Genomic DNA, 18417 nt, shown 5'->3' with positions numbered 1-18417 from the left:
CATACTATTATGATTAAATTGTTGCGAAAAAATCTAAATTCTGTATTTTATGTTAAATATTAAAATTACAAGCTATCACTTTCAGTGACAAACGTAAATATTTTTATAAGCCTACTAAAACTAATTCAAAACTATGTATAAAGTGTGATTTTGTCTATAGTTTAATGTATATGTGGTAACGGTCTAAGAGGACGGCAATGGTACTCAAGATTAAACCATACGTAACTAAAATGGCAAATGTAACAGGAGCATTGCAGCTTAATGTATTTATGGTCATATTGATTAAGCCAGTAAATAAGTTTCCCAACAAGAAGCTCAATAAACCGTTGTTGTTGAATGCATCCAATATTTTGGATTCGGAAGCTCCTGGCTTTGCTATCACCGATTCAATTACATTGTAGCCTAGGAGGAAAAGGGAATTGTAAGAAACAACCCACAAAACATATGGCAAATTAGCTAATCTTCTGGAAATACTGCTAACAAAGTATGCTTCTTGCACGTACCAAAACAAAGCATGGGTAAAAAAGGTGGCTATCACTAATCCTTGCGTAGTGGTAACCGTGAAAATGCCAGGTTTTGCACCTGCTTTTTTATAGCGTTGATATGAGCACATGCTGAATAAGTTGTTTGGAGTTTTGAAGCCAGTTAACACAAATGACCCAAACGATTGTCCAAAGATGAAGATACTGAAGTATCCAATAAACGAAAAGATCCCTTCTTTATTCATGGTCACCAAGGTATCCATTCTGTTATCGCTTCTGAGTATAAACGCCATTAACTCGGTATTGACCATTATTAGCTCGTACCCTATGCAGATTACCAACGCAACAATGAAACGAGGTACGAAGTTTAATATGGGGTCGATTATAGCGAAAAAGATTGGCAATAACCCAAGGGTTATGAAAAAGTTCCAGTGAATTCCATATTCAGTGACATGTTCTTGATATTCGAGTGCTTTAACACTAACCAATCTGATTAACCCTAATGCCAACACGGGGAGGGACTTGATCGTATTTTTCATAATCAACGAACCATATTGCGACAATTTGAACCTATAGTCGGTGGATTTCGAAGAGTCAAACCTCTGCTTGATAATAGCTCTCGAGGTTGCCAATCCCATCGAGAACACAAACGATCCCACCCCTAAATCCATCAACGATGTTCCCCATGTTTCGACCTTCGCAAATCTACGAGGAAACATTTTAAAATCCACCGCCAAAATTGCAAAGTTGGTGATCACTAACATGTGAGACCTATATGCTGTTATAAATGGTTTCTTAACCAACAATTGCTTTCTGGCACCATTTGCATCGCGTGGAATCTTCGACTTACTTTTCTTCCGGTCCTTTTGTCCCCAACTACCAGAAATTGCAGCCAATATACCTGGTGCTAGTATTAGAAAATGTAATGTATTGGTACTGTTACTGTATAGTGTGATGGACAATAGGATTGTCATGCAATTCAAAACAAAATCAACTGGAAATGTTATGTTATAGCCAGAGTATGCACTAATCAAATTATAAGATAAATAGGCACTAAGGGAAACAGCTGTGACATTATATATCTCCAGGATAGTACCTCCAAGTAAATTGGATACGAACAACTCCTTCTGTTCTTTCAATGACGACATTCGCTTTCTTATCTATATTTTTTGTAGTACTTATCTATTAGATATACTAAGACCGTTAAAACAATGAAGAATTAAATTATACACAAAACCATCAGCACAATTTTTTTTGGTGTTTCAATCTTTCATCTTCAAGATAGCCACAGTCTTAATATTAACACATAAAGAAGACGGGGATAATAGGCTAAAATAATATTCCATAATATGAAAGAGCCACGGCCCCAGAGTCAGGGCAAAGGAGAATACGAAACACTGGTGATAAATAACCTCGAAGAGAAGAATGTCGCTAATCAAAAAGAAGAAGAATTGAAGCTTCTGAATTCGACGCCAGAGCTGAAACCTAGTGATGGGGATAGTATCGATGCAGAAGGCAGTAGTTTTACACACGAGATGCCAAAATCTCCTGTTTTATCGTCGTCGGACTCGTTGATGAACATCACACCATGTACGTCTAACGGAAATGAAATTGACGACTTCGTGATATATTCAGATTCAGACGGAGCGTCACAGAATTCGTTCGATTTGTTACAGAACAAAGGAACCAATTCCGTAATCATGGAAAGAGAAGTTAGGGACGAACGTTCAAAATCTACCGACAGCGACCGAGCCAAGCGTGACAGAACTAGTGTCAGAAGAAATAGCACCGAATCAACACCCAGCCCCAAGCCCAGGAGGCGAATAAGGAGGAGGTCTAATAAGTCAGATGCGAGTGATAGGTCACATCGTTCGTCGCTGAAAAATGGTGCATATCCAACTGGTAGTGGATACACCCTGACGCCAGCCACCGGGAAGATATTTCGTAATTTATTGATTCTCGAAGAAAGCTTGCGGGAACAAGTTATCCAGCAGAGAGCAATGAGGAGAAAGTATTTGACCTTTTTGTCTATATTGTGCTCTATCATCGCATCATTAACGCATCATTTGTACTTGATGGACTCTCCAGTAAACGGGACCGTTCGTGTCATCTTGCAATTTACTTTGCTTGCCTTGCTAGTAACATTAATGCTATACCACCTCTCAGGTGAATACCAGAAGACTATTGTGTTACCAAGAAAGTTTTTGTCATCTACGAACAAAGGATTGCGCCAGCTCAACGTGAGACTCGTCAAAATCAAGACCCCATTGACAGATTCAATTACCGACTTAATTCGAGAGTTTGTCTTGTTCAATGCAACAGTGTGTCGTAATGCTTTGCATAATGTGTATCCATCTACAAAAAATAATAGGAAATCGAAATTGGAAGTGTTCTTAGCATCGTGTCAGCTGCAATGTCAGCCAAGAATCGGGGTTGCGGACGTCAAGTTAATCTTAAATGCAAGAGTTTTCAATACAGATGTTAGGGAGGGCTGGGAATTATACAGAAGTGAATTCTGGGCGCACGAAGGAGTCAGGAGGCGAGAAAATATGATGTCCTTTGTGACTGAAAAATATAGGGAGGAAGTGCTTGATAGAGGTAAGCTATTAAAGAAGGACAGAAAGGAAAGAAGATATAGAAGAAAATCCAGTGTAAATGCCACTTCCAACAAACTCAATGAACAGAATTTGAATCAGTTGGATGGTTCTTCTGAAAATGTACTATTGTCACCATATCATTCTGGAATGAATAGCGTAGACAGCTATGAAGCTAGTGACCACTAAACCATTTAATTCTGTACCATAATACTAGGTTAATTGATAGTTATTAGTCAATGCATATTTATTCAACACAAGGATCTTGTAGCCTGTAATCCTAGTAATCATTAATATAAGTATATCGGTATACACCAAATTTTATCAAAAGTCACATGACCGATTATTATTCTTATAAAACAATTCATATAAAGAATTAATAATCCATATTCATTAAGACTCTCTACACAATTAACAAAGCGATGTTACAGCTAAACCCAGTGATACATCCCGATACAAAGAACAAGAGATTCAAGTTTGAGCCATTTTTGCGTAAGGAATATAATTTTGGATTAGATCCTGATCGTCCAGTGTGCCAGTTCTACAATCCACTGAACCCAAATAACTCATGTCCAAATGGAAGTCTTTGTCCCCATAAACATGTTTCGTCTATGTATTCGAATAAGATCGTGTGTAAGCATTGGTTAAGAGGTCTCTGTAAAAAAAATGATCACTGTGAGTTCTTACACGAATACAATTTAAGAAAGATGCCAGAGTGCTTGTTCTACTCAAAAAACGGATTTTGTACTCAGACACCCGAATGTTTATATTTGCATGTTGATCCGCAGCTGAAAATACCTCCATGTACAAGCTATGAAAAAGGGTTTTGTCCAGATGGTCCTAAATGTGCAAACAGACATATTAGAAAAATTATGTGTCCATTGTGGCTTACTGGTTTCTGCCCCAAAGGTGCCGAATGTGATTACAGTCACCCAAGATTCGAAGCAATAATAGATAGGTTGAGAATTAAGCCGGATGAAGATGCTACAGAAGAAAAAGTAACCAAGGGGTCCGACAAAGACGATCAAGATATGACCGATGCTATACCAAACGATAATGCTGAAGAAAAAGATGAGTCTGGATCTTGATACACGTACAATATTTTATATCTAATGAGGTCTATAGAGTTAATTGAGATGCTTAATTTTAGCAATTTTTATATAGTATATGTAATGACAAATTTAATGATAGGAATTTCCTAATAAAACTTAATTCGATGTAATTGCAAATTAAACCCTAAACTTTCTAGCTTGTTTTCTTTCCATTGGTGTTAAAACCCAATTCACACCCAAATCTTCGTCCTCTTGACCAGCATCATTATTATGACCACCTTCGTTACTCATATCATATTCCTCGTCATCCATACCAACAAGTAATACTAATTGAGTAACCCTTACAAACTTTTCTCGTAGTTCATAGTTATCTTCACACATTTCATTAATGATATGAGACATATCCTTTTCCAACTTGAGTGATCCCAATTCATTTATTTTAAATTTCTTTAATACATTAATTAACTTTTTTTCAATCAAATTAGCCATGTTTACAACCAATAGCCTTAAAAGCTTATTAAAAATTAATGACTTATGAAATGTTTGTTTGTAAGGTCTCATCAATGATTGCCATGTTGTTGTAAATTTCAATATAGTCGTATTATCATTTAACGTGTTAACCGAGTAAATTATGTAGTGTGAATCGCTAGCATCAGGAAAGCAGTCATTAATAAGAGTAAGCAATTTATTTTTAAGTGACTGATTGTAAAAATTAATTAGACTGTCTTGAATAATTTTGTTGGTAATTGATATAAATGGATCCAAAAATTCTGTTTTAAGTATGCTTGCAATTTTTTCCAGATCTTTACCAAAAGGGAAATTGTTTCTTAGGTAGTCCGGATCATTCTTGGCTATGCTTTCATAGATCTTTGTAAAATACTCTTGCCCCATTGCAACAGTATTTAAATATAATACAAAATTCATTAACTTAGGATTATTGGTATGTGCGCCAGTTGTACTAATACCAACTCCTACAGATGCTCCACTTCCGACAACATTACCCAATGCACTAGAAGCACCCTTGAAAAAACCCATAGTACCTGAACCTTCATGAACCGGCGTACCGCTTCTAGACATTCCTGGACTAGCAGTACCACTAAGTACCCCAGTTGTTGAGGATGTAGGTGCAACTAGTGTCAAGGTGGAATTGTAGCGTGGTTGGTTGGAATTTAAATTTTTTATGAAAAACCCATTGATTAAGTCCCTTTGAATAACTTTGAAGTCTTCATTTATGAATCGTTTGAGTGTAATTGGTTGGGCAGTATCTATTATGTTTCTTAAAGTAGTATTCAATACCAATGTAGCATCTTCTATAACAGATGAACAAGGAACTTGGTCTGGTGGATTTGATGATGAAGCCATTATTAAATGAGGTTCTAAAGAGGGCAACTCTTCAATGGTTATAGCCTTCTCCAAGGATCTTCTGAAGTAATAGGAATATAAAGATTCAAATGCAGGTAAGAATTTTTTATGAATCTTACTTGTGAAATTGGATTCCACAATTAATTTTGGAAGCTTTAACCCCTCTTCGTTTTCGTTTTCGGTATTGTTATTGGATTGATAATATTTTAGCGTTATAAATTTACAATACAATGCCCAATTATGTAAGATTCCCGCCAATTCACTCACCAAATCACCAACTTCAACGATGGAAACCAACTCATCGTCTTCTGGGTTTATATTTATTTGATCAATATTAGAAGGATCATCATGGTCGGAAAACCGTTTTGACAAAACTGGAAACTTATAGAGACTAATGTCTTGTATGACTTTATCGATTCTTTTGATATCGTAGAAAGTATCACTAATTAGACCAATCTGTGAATCAATCTCATGTTGTATTTTTGTTACAACATAAGAAATAGCATTTTCATATGTAGATCCATAATATTTCTTGATTAATGGGCCGTGCTGAGATAACATCATAGATATGTTCTCAAATAATTTCATACTTATAGTAAGATACATGCCATGTTTGGTAGCAGCATTACTGCCACCAGATGCGGAATTAATCAATGAACGCAGAGTATCGGTAATAATTTGACAAATGAATTTAGAATAACAATTGAGACCTATCTCTTCCTTCTGAATCAATGGAAATAATTGAAAGTACTTTGTTAATTCAGAAACGTTCCTATTTTTGGATGCTTCATTAAAACTCTTTTGAAATTCTTCTGTTAATAATTCAATCCATTTTTGTACGGTTTCTGAAGGTAACTCAGGAATATCAGCACTTGGAATCACCACAGATGCAAAATTACCATTAACCAATTCAGAAGGCAACTTGCACGTAATAGTATGCAAACACTGAGCTGCTAATTCCCAGTTTTTGTGCTCAATAGCATAACTTGCCTGGTTTATATTATTCTTTAACGACTGGATATTAGTAACAAAATCCAAGGTTTGCCTGACATTACCAATTTCTTGATCCAACGATTTGATTTTGAATGTCAAAGAATGCCCTAGATCATTAGCTGCCGAGAATAACAGTGTCATTTCTGTCGAATTCAGTATTGTTGTCGATAATTTAGCTCGATTTAACTCAATATTGGATGTTTCTTGTTGATGTTTTTTCAGTTTTATTATAGAAAAATGATTCAATTCTTTATCAATGGAAGCTGTTGAAGCATCTATTTCAGCTATTAGACTATGCAATTCATTTGTAGTAGTCGCTTCATGGAACCTTTGATCTAACGTCCGCACCGTTTTATTTAATTCTGACTCAGATAGAGCCGAGAATAAAGGTGCCAGCTTTTTCAATCCATTACCGGACATTATATTTCACAATATCGATAGAGACTGAACTACTGATTAGGTTTCGTGTTGTAAATAGGTCCTTAATATTGAGTTTCGTGTTGTTTCTATATAAGTTCTCGTTCATAGTTAATGCCTATATACAGTATTTTTCATGATACTGTTCACTATAAGGCTTCAACATCTACTTAATTCTATAGAACTTACGATGAGACTAATATGAGATAGCTTCCATGATATAGAGATTATAGGAAATACCACAGTTTCAAAAAATTATTGATGAATGTCGATATTAGAACCCAATCTCCATTTCTACGCAGACCATCTTACGATGATACTAAAATATGCACATGATATATTATTAAACTAGACTATTATACACAATGAAAATGGATCAAACCATTATAGGTACTATGATTTGCAATTGGTCGGAAGTAATGGAATTATTTCTCATTTCTTTGGACCATTCTTCAATTCCGAAGCCATTGAGTCTCTTTCTTTTTTAAAGTTGGTAGATCTGTCTCTGATTCTAGGCTTCTTTACTTTTCTGTCTCTATTGCTCTTGAGGCCCTTAATACCGGCAATCAGATCCCCCTTAGAAGCTCTCTGTCCTTCAATAATCGACTTGGACTTACCGGCGGTAGCTCTATCACTCTTATTCAAGACAGATTGGGCTCTACCTAACTTCGTTCTTTGATTATCACTTAATTTTGCGGACATCTTGGATCTGTTTGAGGCATAAGACTTCTTGGAGTTGTCGATGTGATTTGGTGATAATATAGATGGTTTGGAGTGCGCCTTAGCCTTTGAGATACGAAGCTTACGTTTCTTTTCATCAGACATTGGCTTGTCATTAAGTAACAAAGACTTGTTGACTGATAAAGTGTCCTTGAATTGAACTAAGGCAAAACCTTTACCCAAATTGGTCTTGGAGTCTCTGATAACTCTCACGGATTCAACGTCATTGTCAGTTTTAGAATTGAAATAACGCCATAAAGTCTCTTCCTTTTCTTCAAAATCCAAATTTCCAACAAAAATAGTTCTTTTGTTGTCCTTTGGTGCTGGATGGGCGACATGGTCAACTCTTAAATGTGCATGTTCAAATACAGTTGCGTTTAACTTGGAAATGCACTTCAAAGATGGCTCCTTTTCTGTGAACACAACGTACGCATTCAAGGTGTCTCTCGAGCTATGTAACTTCTTCTTAGCAAATGCTACTTTTCTTGGAACCGCATCATCAAACGATATGGATCTAAATCTGATCGATTGGACTTTACCGTACTGCGAGAAAAGTTTCTTGAATTTCTTGTACATTTGCTTTGAGCTAACAACAGCAGCATTAACGTTACCCACAAATACAGTACGCTCGGCCTTTTCTAATTCAGCTTCCTTTAAATCAACTGTCTTAGCACGTTTGGACTTAGCTTCACTACTTTGCTCCTCCTCGTCTTCCGAGTCTGAATCAGATCCAGATCCGCTTTCATCCTTTTCTTCTGTTTCGATTTTACTTTCTGTCTTATCCACCTTTGGTGCTTCTTCATCCTTTTCCTTCAACAATTTATCGTAGTACTTCGATTCCAAGTCTTCATTTAATTCCTTCTTTTGCCTCGTTTTCTTTGCACGCTTGGCTTCTGCCTTTATGTCCTTCTCCTGCTCCTCTTCTTCCTCGATGCTTTCACTCTGATCTTCATCTGAATCTTTCTTTGGGGCATCTACTGGAATTTCAATTATGGTTCTAGCCCTGTCAGAATATTGTCTAGAAACTGGCCCTTTTGAAGCCTTGAATAACAGATCTATATTTTTATCAACATTAGTTTTATCACCTGATGATCCAAAGATCGAACTGAACGTAGACATGCCTGAATAATCGTAGTTTTGTCCGTATATTCAACGATCTATTTAAGACCTCATCTCATAAAAAAATTTCGAACTGAGGGTAGACAGCTCTGAAAAATAAGACTGCATATAAATCAGATACAATCATAGAGAAAAACCGAAACCCCTTCGTAAAGGTATTGGTGTCAATCGACGTAAGAAACCAAGTGGATTCATTGAAATATCTAACGAAATCAAGAAAGATTGTGCTTTTAGTGTAAAGCTTGGAAAAAAATATAACTTGTAAACGTCTCGATTTTTATTCGCCAAATAGCATCATAGATATCTTTCAATGGCTACGGAAGAATCAAACAACAAAGAATCACCTTTAACAGACATAGCCACCTCTCCTCCACCATTTGATTTAACATTGAATAATAAGGAGTCTGAGGACGACGAAACATCCAATTTTGTATCGAATAACGGTAATTCTGGACAGGAATCTCAGGAAAACAACAGCACTACCAATCGAGATAGCTACGAAAGCTCGGAGCTTAGTGATTTGGGAGAAGACGAATCAGAAGCAGAAACGGACAAAATGGACTTTTTGGACGATGATCCTAACACTAGCGGGGAAAAAGTGCTGGATTTGAATGCCATATCGAAGTTGACTGAATTGGCACATTTAAAAGAGGTAGACTCCGACAACGAAGACGACGAAAATGAACTCAAAACAGAGGAGAAGGAGGTGGAAGAGGATGATAAAGAGGCATTGGAGATGAATAATGAAGATACTGGCAAAACAGACCCCAAAATAGAGGAAAGCTCTTCAGATGGTGAAATGTCAATAAACCCGAAGGAAAATGCGGAGGCCAACAAAGAAATCATGGAAGATTTGGAAAGAATCAGCCAAAGCGTGGAGGATGGCACCAGTCGAAGGGCATCAAAGCGTTCATTAAGTGACTCCGAGAAGACGAATAATAAGAAGCCAAAGATAGAGAGTGAAGAAGAGACAAGTACCGGAAAGAGCGATGAGAAAATACCTGATAATGTGCAAGATAATGAAGGTGACAACTCAGATGTCGAGGAGTCTCAAAAGGACGATTTCAATAATGGTAATAGTAATAGCGGGGAAGACGATGATAACGAAGATGCGAATAATGGAGAAAAGACAGATGATCAAGAAGCAGACGAAGAGGATGCGGATGATATAGGAGATTCTGAAAGCAATGAAAATGTAGATATGAATGAGAAGCGCAAACTTGCTATTGAAGAGTTAATATCTATCGAGTCGTCATTTGCGGAATTGAGAGATAAATTATACCAGGATAAATTGAATTTACTTGAGAATGAGTTGCAACTCTGTCTAGAAGGATCACATCCAGAACTCTCCAGAATCTATTACAAAATAAATCAATTTCACCAAGATAGTTTGAAGCAGGCCAACTCAAACCTCAACTATAAATTGAAATGCATTGATATCAGCACAATCGCATCTCGAACCTCGATTCATCAGAACTTCCTCAAGAAACTTATGGATTGCAAAAACGATATGATTACTGATACGACGTCCTTGTGGTACAAAATAAACAAGGAACGTAATCAACTAGATCAAATTGTCCCTGACTATAACTTCACTGCAATCCCACTGATACCGAACTATACAGCTGTGGCACCTATAGAGGAAACTGCCATCGGTGTGGCCAATAGTGTACCAAATGGTCATGAGATTGCTCCTTTGAGCAAAAAAGCAATCAAACAAAATACGGTGTTCGAATTAGTAGAACAAAGAAACAATTTAAATTGCCAATTGGGTATATTGAACGGATTATTACAGTTCCATGGTTTCCCTTCTGCTTTATACTCGAATACAGGCGACAATGACGTCGGACCAAGCCAAGAATTATTGTTAAGAAAGGCAACCGATGAAGAAATTAATGACGACCTAAGGGCTATGGGAATACCCATGTAGATTATATTCTATATACCTTCATATATATGTATTAATAATAACCAATTCATATTGTATTCATATTGTAGACTGATATACCAGCAAAATCGGATTACACACGACCTCCAATTTTTAGTAAACAAAATACGTGTGAAATAGAAGTACATTGAATGAAGAATAAAAGGAATATAGATTGGCCAATTGAATAAACATGGTAGAAGTATCGTTAACCGTTGGGAAACTTGATGCTTCATTAGCATTATTGTTGACGAAAGATCATCATCTAATTGAATTTCCAACGATTTTATTACCTAATGGGGTCAGAGCAGGGTCAATTGTTAAAATCAAATGTGACCAGGATTTAGAAGGAGAAAAGCAAGAGCAAAAAGAGTTCCACAAGATACAAGATGAGATATTGACAACTTTTGGTACAAACTTACCGAGTGCTCCTAATTTAAAAGTTAAGAATGTTACTCAGACTTCGTGTGTATTAGAATGGGATACCTTGGAGTTGGGAACAGCCAATTTGAAAAACTTGATTCTTTTCAAGGATGGTAAAAAATTGGGAGCTATTCCACAGCCTTTGACCAGTAAGACGACAAAGTTATCAGGATTATCGATCGATCAAACATTCCAATTTCAATTGAGATTGGACACAACGGCAGGTATCTATCTGTCGGAAGCGGTTGAAGTCACTACACACAAGATGACAGATTTATCTGGTATCACTGTTTGTTTGGGTGATATAAGCGCTAATGACCAATTCACTGTGGAAGATATTGAAAATACATTAAAGAATATGGGTGCTAATTATCCACCACAAGACAAAATCAAGGTTGATACTACTCACTATATTTGTACTAGAGAAAACAAACAGAATTCAGAATATTTGAAAGCATTTGACATGAATATTCCAATCATTAGACCTGAATGGTTGAAAGCTTGTGAAAGAGAAAGAAGAATCGTTGGTGTAAGAGACTTCTATGTCAAGGATTGTGTATTGCCAGATATATTAGCTAGAAACTATTGGCAAAAGGGAACCACTCAAAGTAATTCAACTACTACAGAAGAACCAAAGCCAGAACCTCAAGATGAAAAGACGGAACAAGATAAGCCAGTTACTGAGACCCCTGTAGTTGTTGTGGATGAAGCTGATAACAACAAAAGTGAGGGAGAAGAAAAACCTGCGGAAGAAACTAATGTGCCAGATACAGAGCAAGAAGCTAAAGATGTTGAATCTGAGGCTACTACTGAAACTGCCAATGATCAGCTTGAAGAAGTCAAGATTGCTGGTTCTAATGATGTGAAGGTTGATGATAAAGTTGATACTGAAACTCAAAAAGAAGAGTCAGGATCGAGCGTGCCTCAAGATGCAGTTGATGCAAATGCAATAGAGTCTAATGTAGAATCTGAAACTGAGAATAAAGAACCTAAAGTGGAAGCAACAACAGAAGCAAAAGAGGCTTTAGAAGTTTCACCACCACCGAAAGAAAAGGAAGTTGATACTTCCAAGATAGAGGCTAAAGATGCAGACAATGATTCAAATGAAAAAGAACCAACTATGGATGAAATTAAGTTAGATGAAAAGGAAACGCAAATAATTGATGAACCTAATACCGAAAATAAAGAAGCAGAGACTTCAGAGAAGATTGAATCTACTGAGAAAGAAGAATCGGCGGAACCTGGAAATACCGAAAATGAAGGTGAAGGTGAAGGTGAAGGTGAGGGTGAGGGTGAAGGTGATGAAACAGCAGGTCAGGAAGATTCGAATAACGCCTCTACTACAACAAACAAGAAGAAGAAGAAGAACAATAAGAAGAAAAATAAGAAGAAATAGAATATTTCCCAGCTGTATATATTCTCAAACTCCTGTATTATTTTCTTTGTATAGCTTCAGTTATAATATAAGTATAAATAAACTAAATTTCGTTCAGTAGAAAGAATGGCACCTCAAGCCTAATAAAAACTATCTTGTTGCATCTATACCGTGCTATATAAAGTAAATGTCTTATAAAAATATAATCTTGAAATGAATATTGAATAATTGAAATTAATTACCAAAAAGCCTGGGCCTATTAATTAGTTGTCACCAAATAATCTCCTTACCTTCTTTAATATAGAATCTTTTTCTGGGTCATATGGATGGTCCTTGGAGGGAATTTCTAAGATCGCAGGGAATGCATTGGTGTAATTGTCAACTCTATATCTGATTAAATCGGCAATATGTTGATTAATCAAGAGAATGGCAATATCGTCTCTTTTGGAAGTAAAGTTTTCGAATGCTTCTTCCACGTCCTCAACAGATGTCTTACCAGGTATGACAGTCAAGAAATTAGTTTCTTTGCCTTGCTCGTTCGAAATTTGTCCAACACCAGCCAATAATAACCCCGTAACTGAGTCTTCATCTGCTATAGCAGCTAATAATGTCCGTTTTGACATGGCTTCATTGGCAGAACTCATGATGATAAGTTGCTTATTTTTCTTCTCCAATTTAACAGAAAGCTCGTAATAACCAAACCCGTTACCAATAAAACTTCAATTGTGACGTCAACTATAGAATATAATTGATTAAATACAAACAGTTGGCGCTTGATAGAAAAGGATTAACAAGTTTACATGGCTTGAGTAACGCACGCACCCGATCAACTTCTCAGTTAGATGGTATAGATATGAAAAATTTCTAGAAATATCAACACTTCCTGACGCTATATACGTACAAATAGGATGTTATGCCGCTCAAAGACCATCAGACCACAGGTGTCTGTATTTAGAACACCCAGAGTTCCAAGATCACAGTTCCATTCGAGTACTTTCATGCTCGCAGGTCATTCTAAGTGGGCCAATATTAAGCACGATAAAGCAAAAAATGATGCTAAGAAGTCCAGGGAAGCTTATTCGATTGCCACTAGGATTGTTTCGAGTGTCAAAGCTGGAGGAGTTGATGGTAATGCTCAATTGACAACTCTTGTTGAAAAGGCGAAGAAGTTAAACGTCACCAAGAAGATCATCGAAAATGCCATTAAGCGAGGAACCGGGGAAATCAGCTCAGATGGACAACAGCTCTCGGAAGTTACATACGAGTTTATGGGACCCGGAGGTGTTGCATTTATTGTAGAGGCAAGTACAGACAATAAGACCCGTACAATTGGGTTGGTGAAACATGCCATGTCAAAGTTTAATGCGTCATTGAGTCCATGCCAGTATTTATTTGAGCGTAAGGGTTCCATTATATTCTCGCCTCTCAACGACACCGAAACTCTTGACGATGTGCTAGAAGTGGCAATAGATATAGGTGCAGAGGATGTAGAAGACTACAAGGATACCGATAATGAGTATGGCAAGGAAAAGTTGTTCAAGATAGTGACCAATGCGGGAGATATCTTTGAAATCTCCAACAAGTTATCGGCAAAAGGATATAACCTTAAGGACTCGGCCACTGGGTACATGGCCGAGAACGATACCCTTGTCGAGTTTCCCGAGGCCCACGAAAAAGGCCTCAAAAAGGCATTGGAGCTTTTGGACGAAATCCCCGAATTGACTAACTACTACTCGAACATCAAGGACGACGAATAAACCGCGTCCACTGTACATAGGTAAACATAAATTCATAAAATATAGTATTAAACTGTAAACACTCAACTAAAAACGCAATTGGACTCCCTCCAATGATCCACCTCCAGTGGCCCCATATCGCTCCACCAATGCTCCATCAATGCTCCACCCGTCCTATCTCCAATTGCAGCTTCTATTCTACGCGAATGCTATGTCATCATGCAAGAAGCCCCATGTCTGGGCTTACTTCTTTATTGTGAATCTGCCTAATCCTTGTTTTCTTGCTTGGTTTCAGTCTTTCCATTGTCCTTTTCAACCTTCTTTTCGACTTCAGCATTCAACACATTGTCTAAGTTAGATAAGTCTGGATTCTTCCACAATCTCAATTCTCTATCGTGGGCGAAATGTCTGTAAGTGAAAAAGACACCCGATACAACAGCAACTCCCATAGCAGCGAATAATGGGTACATTTCAACTGGAAGTGATGGCTTATTGCTGGTTTTCTTAGCAGCATTCAATAAAACACGGGTAGCTCTCATATTTGATCAATTACTTCAATTATTACTATTGGAATGAAGAATCGTTGTTCATTTATGTCCCATTGAATTAGTACCATGAAAATTATGGTATGATATTCGGGTATCCGCACGACCGTTCTTTGGAGCGGTTTTGTGTCTGTTTTCGAAAACAACCATTTTGGTTGGTTAGAATTAGAGATATTCACGTGAGAGGTATATCAGTATACAAGTGTATACAAGTGTATATTAGTCTAGTCTATGCTGTAATGTAGGGGGTAGAGGAAGGTAGGAGGCGACAGAAAGGACATGTCTACCATTTTGCAATTAGATCTTTAAGCGTATCGTAGCAGAGCCAGCTCACAGCCATGGAAGGCACGATTTTGTAGAGGTTTGCAGTGAGACCTTTGTAGGCACCAAAAAAGCCTTCAGTGGTGAAAATGGAGATCAATGCACGAGTGACTGAAGAGTATTGAAAGCCTAACTCACCACCGGCCATACTGGCGACCTGATAACGCTTACGGAGCAAGTCCAAGGGGTATATGAGCACTCCACCCACGAAACTGGAAAAGGCACCAGCCGAGAGCTTCCAGATGGGATTTGAGTAGTCTGCGGGAGAGTTATCCATGTAATCTCTTATTTTTTCGTAAAGAGTGAAGTTTATAGCAACGTAGGGGGCCACACCCATGGTGGTAGGCACTATTCCCTTGTAGAGGGCACAGAAGCCACCCTCATTTTTGTAGACCTCTACCAAGGTTTCGACCACCGATGGGGGTTTTACCAATCGACCCTTGGTTAGTTTTGCCAAAGATGCCGTCTGGATGGTTATCCTGGCCCGTACGAGGTCTAGTGGATATGTAGCGGCCACTGATGCGATACCACCAAGTGAACCGGCGATTAAGCGTTCATGCACTTGGAGTTCGGACGTTTCGTCCTTATTAGCCATCATGATGGCCTTGCACTTTTCGAACACAGCATATTGGACGGCACTGTAGGGGACGATACGAACGCAGTTCAAGAGATTTCCCCGGAAAAGCCCTCTCCAGCCTTCTTCGGCGTACATTTTAAATATCGTGGGGAACATACCATTGTACGATTTGAACCCAGGGCCCTGGAGTTGCAACAAGATCTTGGCTCTTTCAAACGGCGACACCACCGTACGTGAAACTGCTCCTGCTATACCTCCTGATACTAAAGACGCGTTAGAATCGAGTTTTAAAAACTGTTTGATGTCATATGGCACATCTCTTCGTATTTCAAATTCTGACATCTTTTCTTGCCCAGAGTCTCGTCAGTGTGTTTCTTATAATAACTATGCTATGCCAGCTTAAATCTTCAGCAAATGTGGAGTGTAATGAATATATATGGCGACTCTGGGGCGTATGTTGTTGATAGTAAACTGGCTGAAATCTTAAATTTCACTAAAAACTATTACCGAGAATCGCCGAGCACGACAGATCACGATAAGCTTACTACAGCGATCTTTTAGATTTATATGGGGAATGAATATACACTAACAAAGATAAAATTATCGAATTAATTCATTAAACTATATATAATTAGCCATATTAAATCATAATAAATTACTTGTAGCTAGATAAAACCTGTTCAACGGCAGCAACGAAGATGTCGGCATGCTTCTCTTCGAACACTAAGGTAGGTCTTAATCTAACTGAGGTTTCAGCACACCCACCCATATTAATACCGACAGACTTCATGTCCTTTAAAAATTGGTCACGAGTAGCACCAGTGTCGAAAGACCAAGCAATAAAAGTAGCTCTGTCTTTACCTCTCAAGTCAATAAGATATTTAGGGTATTTGGCTTGTAAGGCTTCCAACTTGGAGAACAAGTAGCTACCGACTTTTTGGGCCTTTGCTGGTAAATCATTCTTTATGACTTCTTGACAAATGGCACCAGCTAAGATCATTCTAGCTGGATCACCACACCAGGTGCTGAACTGACGGTATGCAGTGCTTGGAACAATTTCTGGGTTGTGGAAGTAATAACCAGCCGATTGGAACTTCTTAGAGAAAGTAACCATGTCCGGAGGTGAAGACAAGTTGAAATGTTCGTGACACCAGAATTTACCTGTAGCACCAACACCAGTTTGGACTTCGTCAACGATCATTAAGGCACCGTGTTTCAAAGTCAAGTCTCTCAATCCTTGGAAAAACTCGTTTGAACCATGGTTGTCACCACCTTCAGATTGAATTGGTTCGATGAGCAAAGCGGCAATAGGAATGTTGTTAGTAGAAAAGATTTCATCGACGATTTTAAGACAACGTTCGTCTTCCTTCTTATTTTCTTCAACGTGCTTATCTAATGGGTACTTGTACGATGGGTATTCAGCTTTTGGCCATTTGAATGCAGGGAAGTCCAACTTGTGAATTGGCTTGGAGCAGGTGGTTGAACCACTGGCGAATAATCTACCATGGAATGCCCTCTTGAATGAAAGAATGGCCAATTCTGGACTACCTGGCTGCTCGTTCTTCATGACTGATTCGTTTTCTTCAGCAGTAAATGGAGTATTGAATCCTCTCTTCTTACCTTGGTACCACATGAATGCCGCCTTGAATGCCAATTCGTTGGCATCGGCTCCAGATAACCCGGACCAAACCTTATCTTGACCCTTTGGAGCCGCCTTCAATAAATCCTCGATAATTTCTGCAGTATCAGTACCTGGAAAGTTACCAAGGGCTGGACGGTCCACAATTGCTCTGATCATCTTATCGGACTTGGCCGCCTCAATTAACGCTGGGTTATTGTATCCTAACCCGATGGATGCGATTTGAGCATAGACATCTAAGTAGGCATTGCCATCAGCATCGACAATGTAGTTACCAACTGACTTTTCGTAATCAGTTATGAAGTATGCTGGTCTGCTATCAAAGACCTTATTCAAAGTCTTGATACCCTCTTGGGATGCAGGCCCTGGGAATGATGAAGTCTTAACGACTGGTTTTTCTGGTTCGTTTGGAAAATATTTCTCACAAATGGACATATCACTCAAGATATCACTATCTATTACTTAGTATGATGAGAAGAAGCAACAATAACGAATAATTTTAAGAAATTGATGGGAATGCCAGGAATCAAACTATTTATATGGGGAAGATACCAATAAGCGCTAATCGCCCAAAACGGAAATTGGCCGCTAATTAAAAATTTCCTTGACTTGAGCAAAAGGCATCGACGATTGCCGCAAATAGCGCTATATGGAGTTCATAAGCGGAAAGACCGCTACATGATAGCCTACATTGGCGCCTGAACCAATGTACGAGGTTGGATTTTTATTGTGCTTTGTTATGCATGAGTATTGTTCGTGGAATAGAGGTTAGCGTTTCAAGCTATGTTTTGGAGAGGTTAACACCATATTGGAAGAAGATGGAACATTAATAGTGGGGGATATGACGGATACTCGAAGAGCCTCGAAGAGGCCGGTTAGTTTGGAGAACAATAATGGAGACTAGGGCCGATAGTATTACTGTCGACTTGAATGACGAATATGACCATAGCAAGTTAGAATGCAGAGTGATTGAACGGTGGGAAGATATACTGAATGAAGAATTTAGCCAACAGTATTGACAGTGCGGCTAGAATAACCCAAACGACTTCAATCTGGACTATTGTGACATTGTTTATCCACGGAGAAGCGAGTTTGAGCGTAAGGAACCGTAAGCGAGGGGCATCAGATCTATAGA

The 18417-nt window shown here is 38.2% G+C and overlaps 12 protein-coding genes across 12 annotated transcripts; 5 read left to right on the top strand and 7 right to left on the bottom strand.

Annotated features, from left to right (window-relative positions):
• Positions 1–154: 154 nt before the first annotated feature.
• On the bottom strand, positions 155–1630 carry GWT1 (glucosaminyl-phosphotidylinositol O-acyltransferase; the record flags this gene model as incomplete). Its single annotated transcript, XM_015609849.1, has 1 exon — positions 155–1630. One exon carries the CDS (start codon positions 1628–1630, stop codon positions 155–157), a length of 1476 nt encoding a protein of 491 aa, XP_015469347.1.
• A 201-nt stretch (positions 1631–1831) lies between these two features.
• SPO7 (Nem1-Spo7 phosphatase regulatory subunit) lies at positions 1832–3265 on the top strand (the record flags this gene model as incomplete). Its single annotated transcript, XM_015609848.1, has 1 exon — positions 1832–3265. The coding sequence occupies one exon, from the start codon at positions 1832–1834 to the stop codon at positions 3263–3265; it is 1434 nt and encodes a 477-aa protein (XP_015469346.1).
• Positions 3266–3498: 233 nt separating this feature from the next.
• YTH1 (cleavage polyadenylation factor RNA-binding subunit) lies at positions 3499–4164 on the top strand (the record flags this gene model as incomplete). Its single annotated transcript, XM_015609847.1, has 1 exon — positions 3499–4164. One exon carries the CDS (start codon positions 3499–3501, stop codon positions 4162–4164), a length of 666 nt encoding a protein of 221 aa, XP_015469345.1.
• Positions 4165–4305: 141 nt separating this feature from the next.
• COG4 (Golgi transport complex subunit) lies at positions 4306–6903 on the bottom strand (the record flags this gene model as incomplete). Its single annotated transcript, XM_015609846.1, has 1 exon — positions 4306–6903. The coding sequence occupies one exon, from the start codon at positions 6901–6903 to the stop codon at positions 4306–4308; it is 2598 nt and encodes an 865-aa protein (XP_015469344.1).
• A 429-nt stretch (positions 6904–7332) lies between these two features.
• AC631_01015 (uncharacterized protein) lies at positions 7333–8739 on the bottom strand (the record flags this gene model as incomplete). The annotated part of the gene is made up of 1 exon (XM_015609845.1): positions 7333–8739. The coding sequence occupies one exon, from the start codon at positions 8737–8739 to the stop codon at positions 7333–7335; it is 1407 nt and encodes a 468-aa protein (XP_015469343.1).
• Positions 8740–9049: 310 nt separating this feature from the next.
• AC631_01014 (Rpd3L histone deacetylase complex subunit) lies at positions 9050–10669 on the top strand (the record flags this gene model as incomplete). Its single annotated transcript, XM_015609844.1, has 1 exon — positions 9050–10669. One exon carries the CDS (start codon positions 9050–9052, stop codon positions 10667–10669), a length of 1620 nt encoding a protein of 539 aa, XP_015469342.1.
• A 190-nt stretch (positions 10670–10859) lies between these two features.
• Positions 10860–12485, top strand: CHS5 (Chs5p; the record flags this gene model as incomplete). Its single annotated transcript, XM_015609843.1, has 1 exon — positions 10860–12485. The coding sequence occupies one exon, from the start codon at positions 10860–10862 to the stop codon at positions 12483–12485; it is 1626 nt and encodes a 541-aa protein (XP_015469341.1).
• Positions 12486–12727: 242 nt separating this feature from the next.
• Positions 12728–13108, bottom strand: VMA7 (H(+)-transporting V1 sector ATPase subunit F; the record flags this gene model as incomplete). Its single annotated transcript, XM_015609842.1, has 1 exon — positions 12728–13108. One exon carries the CDS (start codon positions 13106–13108, stop codon positions 12728–12730), a length of 381 nt encoding a protein of 126 aa, XP_015469340.1.
• Positions 13109–13372: 264 nt separating this feature from the next.
• Positions 13373–14221, top strand: AC631_01011 (uncharacterized protein; the record flags this gene model as incomplete). Its single annotated transcript, XM_015609841.1, has 1 exon — positions 13373–14221. One exon carries the CDS (start codon positions 13373–13375, stop codon positions 14219–14221), a length of 849 nt encoding a protein of 282 aa, XP_015469339.1.
• Positions 14222–14466: 245 nt separating this feature from the next.
• AC631_01010 (uncharacterized protein) lies at positions 14467–14739 on the bottom strand (the record flags this gene model as incomplete). Its single annotated transcript, XM_015609840.1, has 1 exon — positions 14467–14739. One exon carries the CDS (start codon positions 14737–14739, stop codon positions 14467–14469), a length of 273 nt encoding a protein of 90 aa, XP_015469338.1.
• Positions 14740–15028: 289 nt separating this feature from the next.
• AC631_01009 (uncharacterized protein) lies at positions 15029–15985 on the bottom strand (the record flags this gene model as incomplete). Its single annotated transcript, XM_015609839.1, has 1 exon — positions 15029–15985. The coding sequence occupies one exon, from the start codon at positions 15983–15985 to the stop codon at positions 15029–15031; it is 957 nt and encodes a 318-aa protein (XP_015469337.1).
• Positions 15986–16298: 313 nt separating this feature from the next.
• UGA1 (4-aminobutyrate transaminase) lies at positions 16299–17717 on the bottom strand (the record flags this gene model as incomplete). The annotated part of the gene is made up of 1 exon (XM_015609838.1): positions 16299–17717. One exon carries the CDS (start codon positions 17715–17717, stop codon positions 16299–16301), a length of 1419 nt encoding a protein of 472 aa, XP_015469336.1.
• Between the last annotated feature and the right edge of the window lie 700 nt (positions 17718–18417).

The sequence above is a fragment of the Debaryomyces fabryi genome (assembly GCF_001447935.2).
Source record: "Debaryomyces fabryi strain CBS 789 chromosome Unknown contig00012, whole genome shotgun sequence".
NCBI lineage: Eukaryota > Fungi > Ascomycota > Pichiomycetes > Serinales > Debaryomycetaceae > Debaryomyces > Debaryomyces fabryi.
This window is presented reverse-complemented; position numbering and strand designations above follow the sequence as displayed.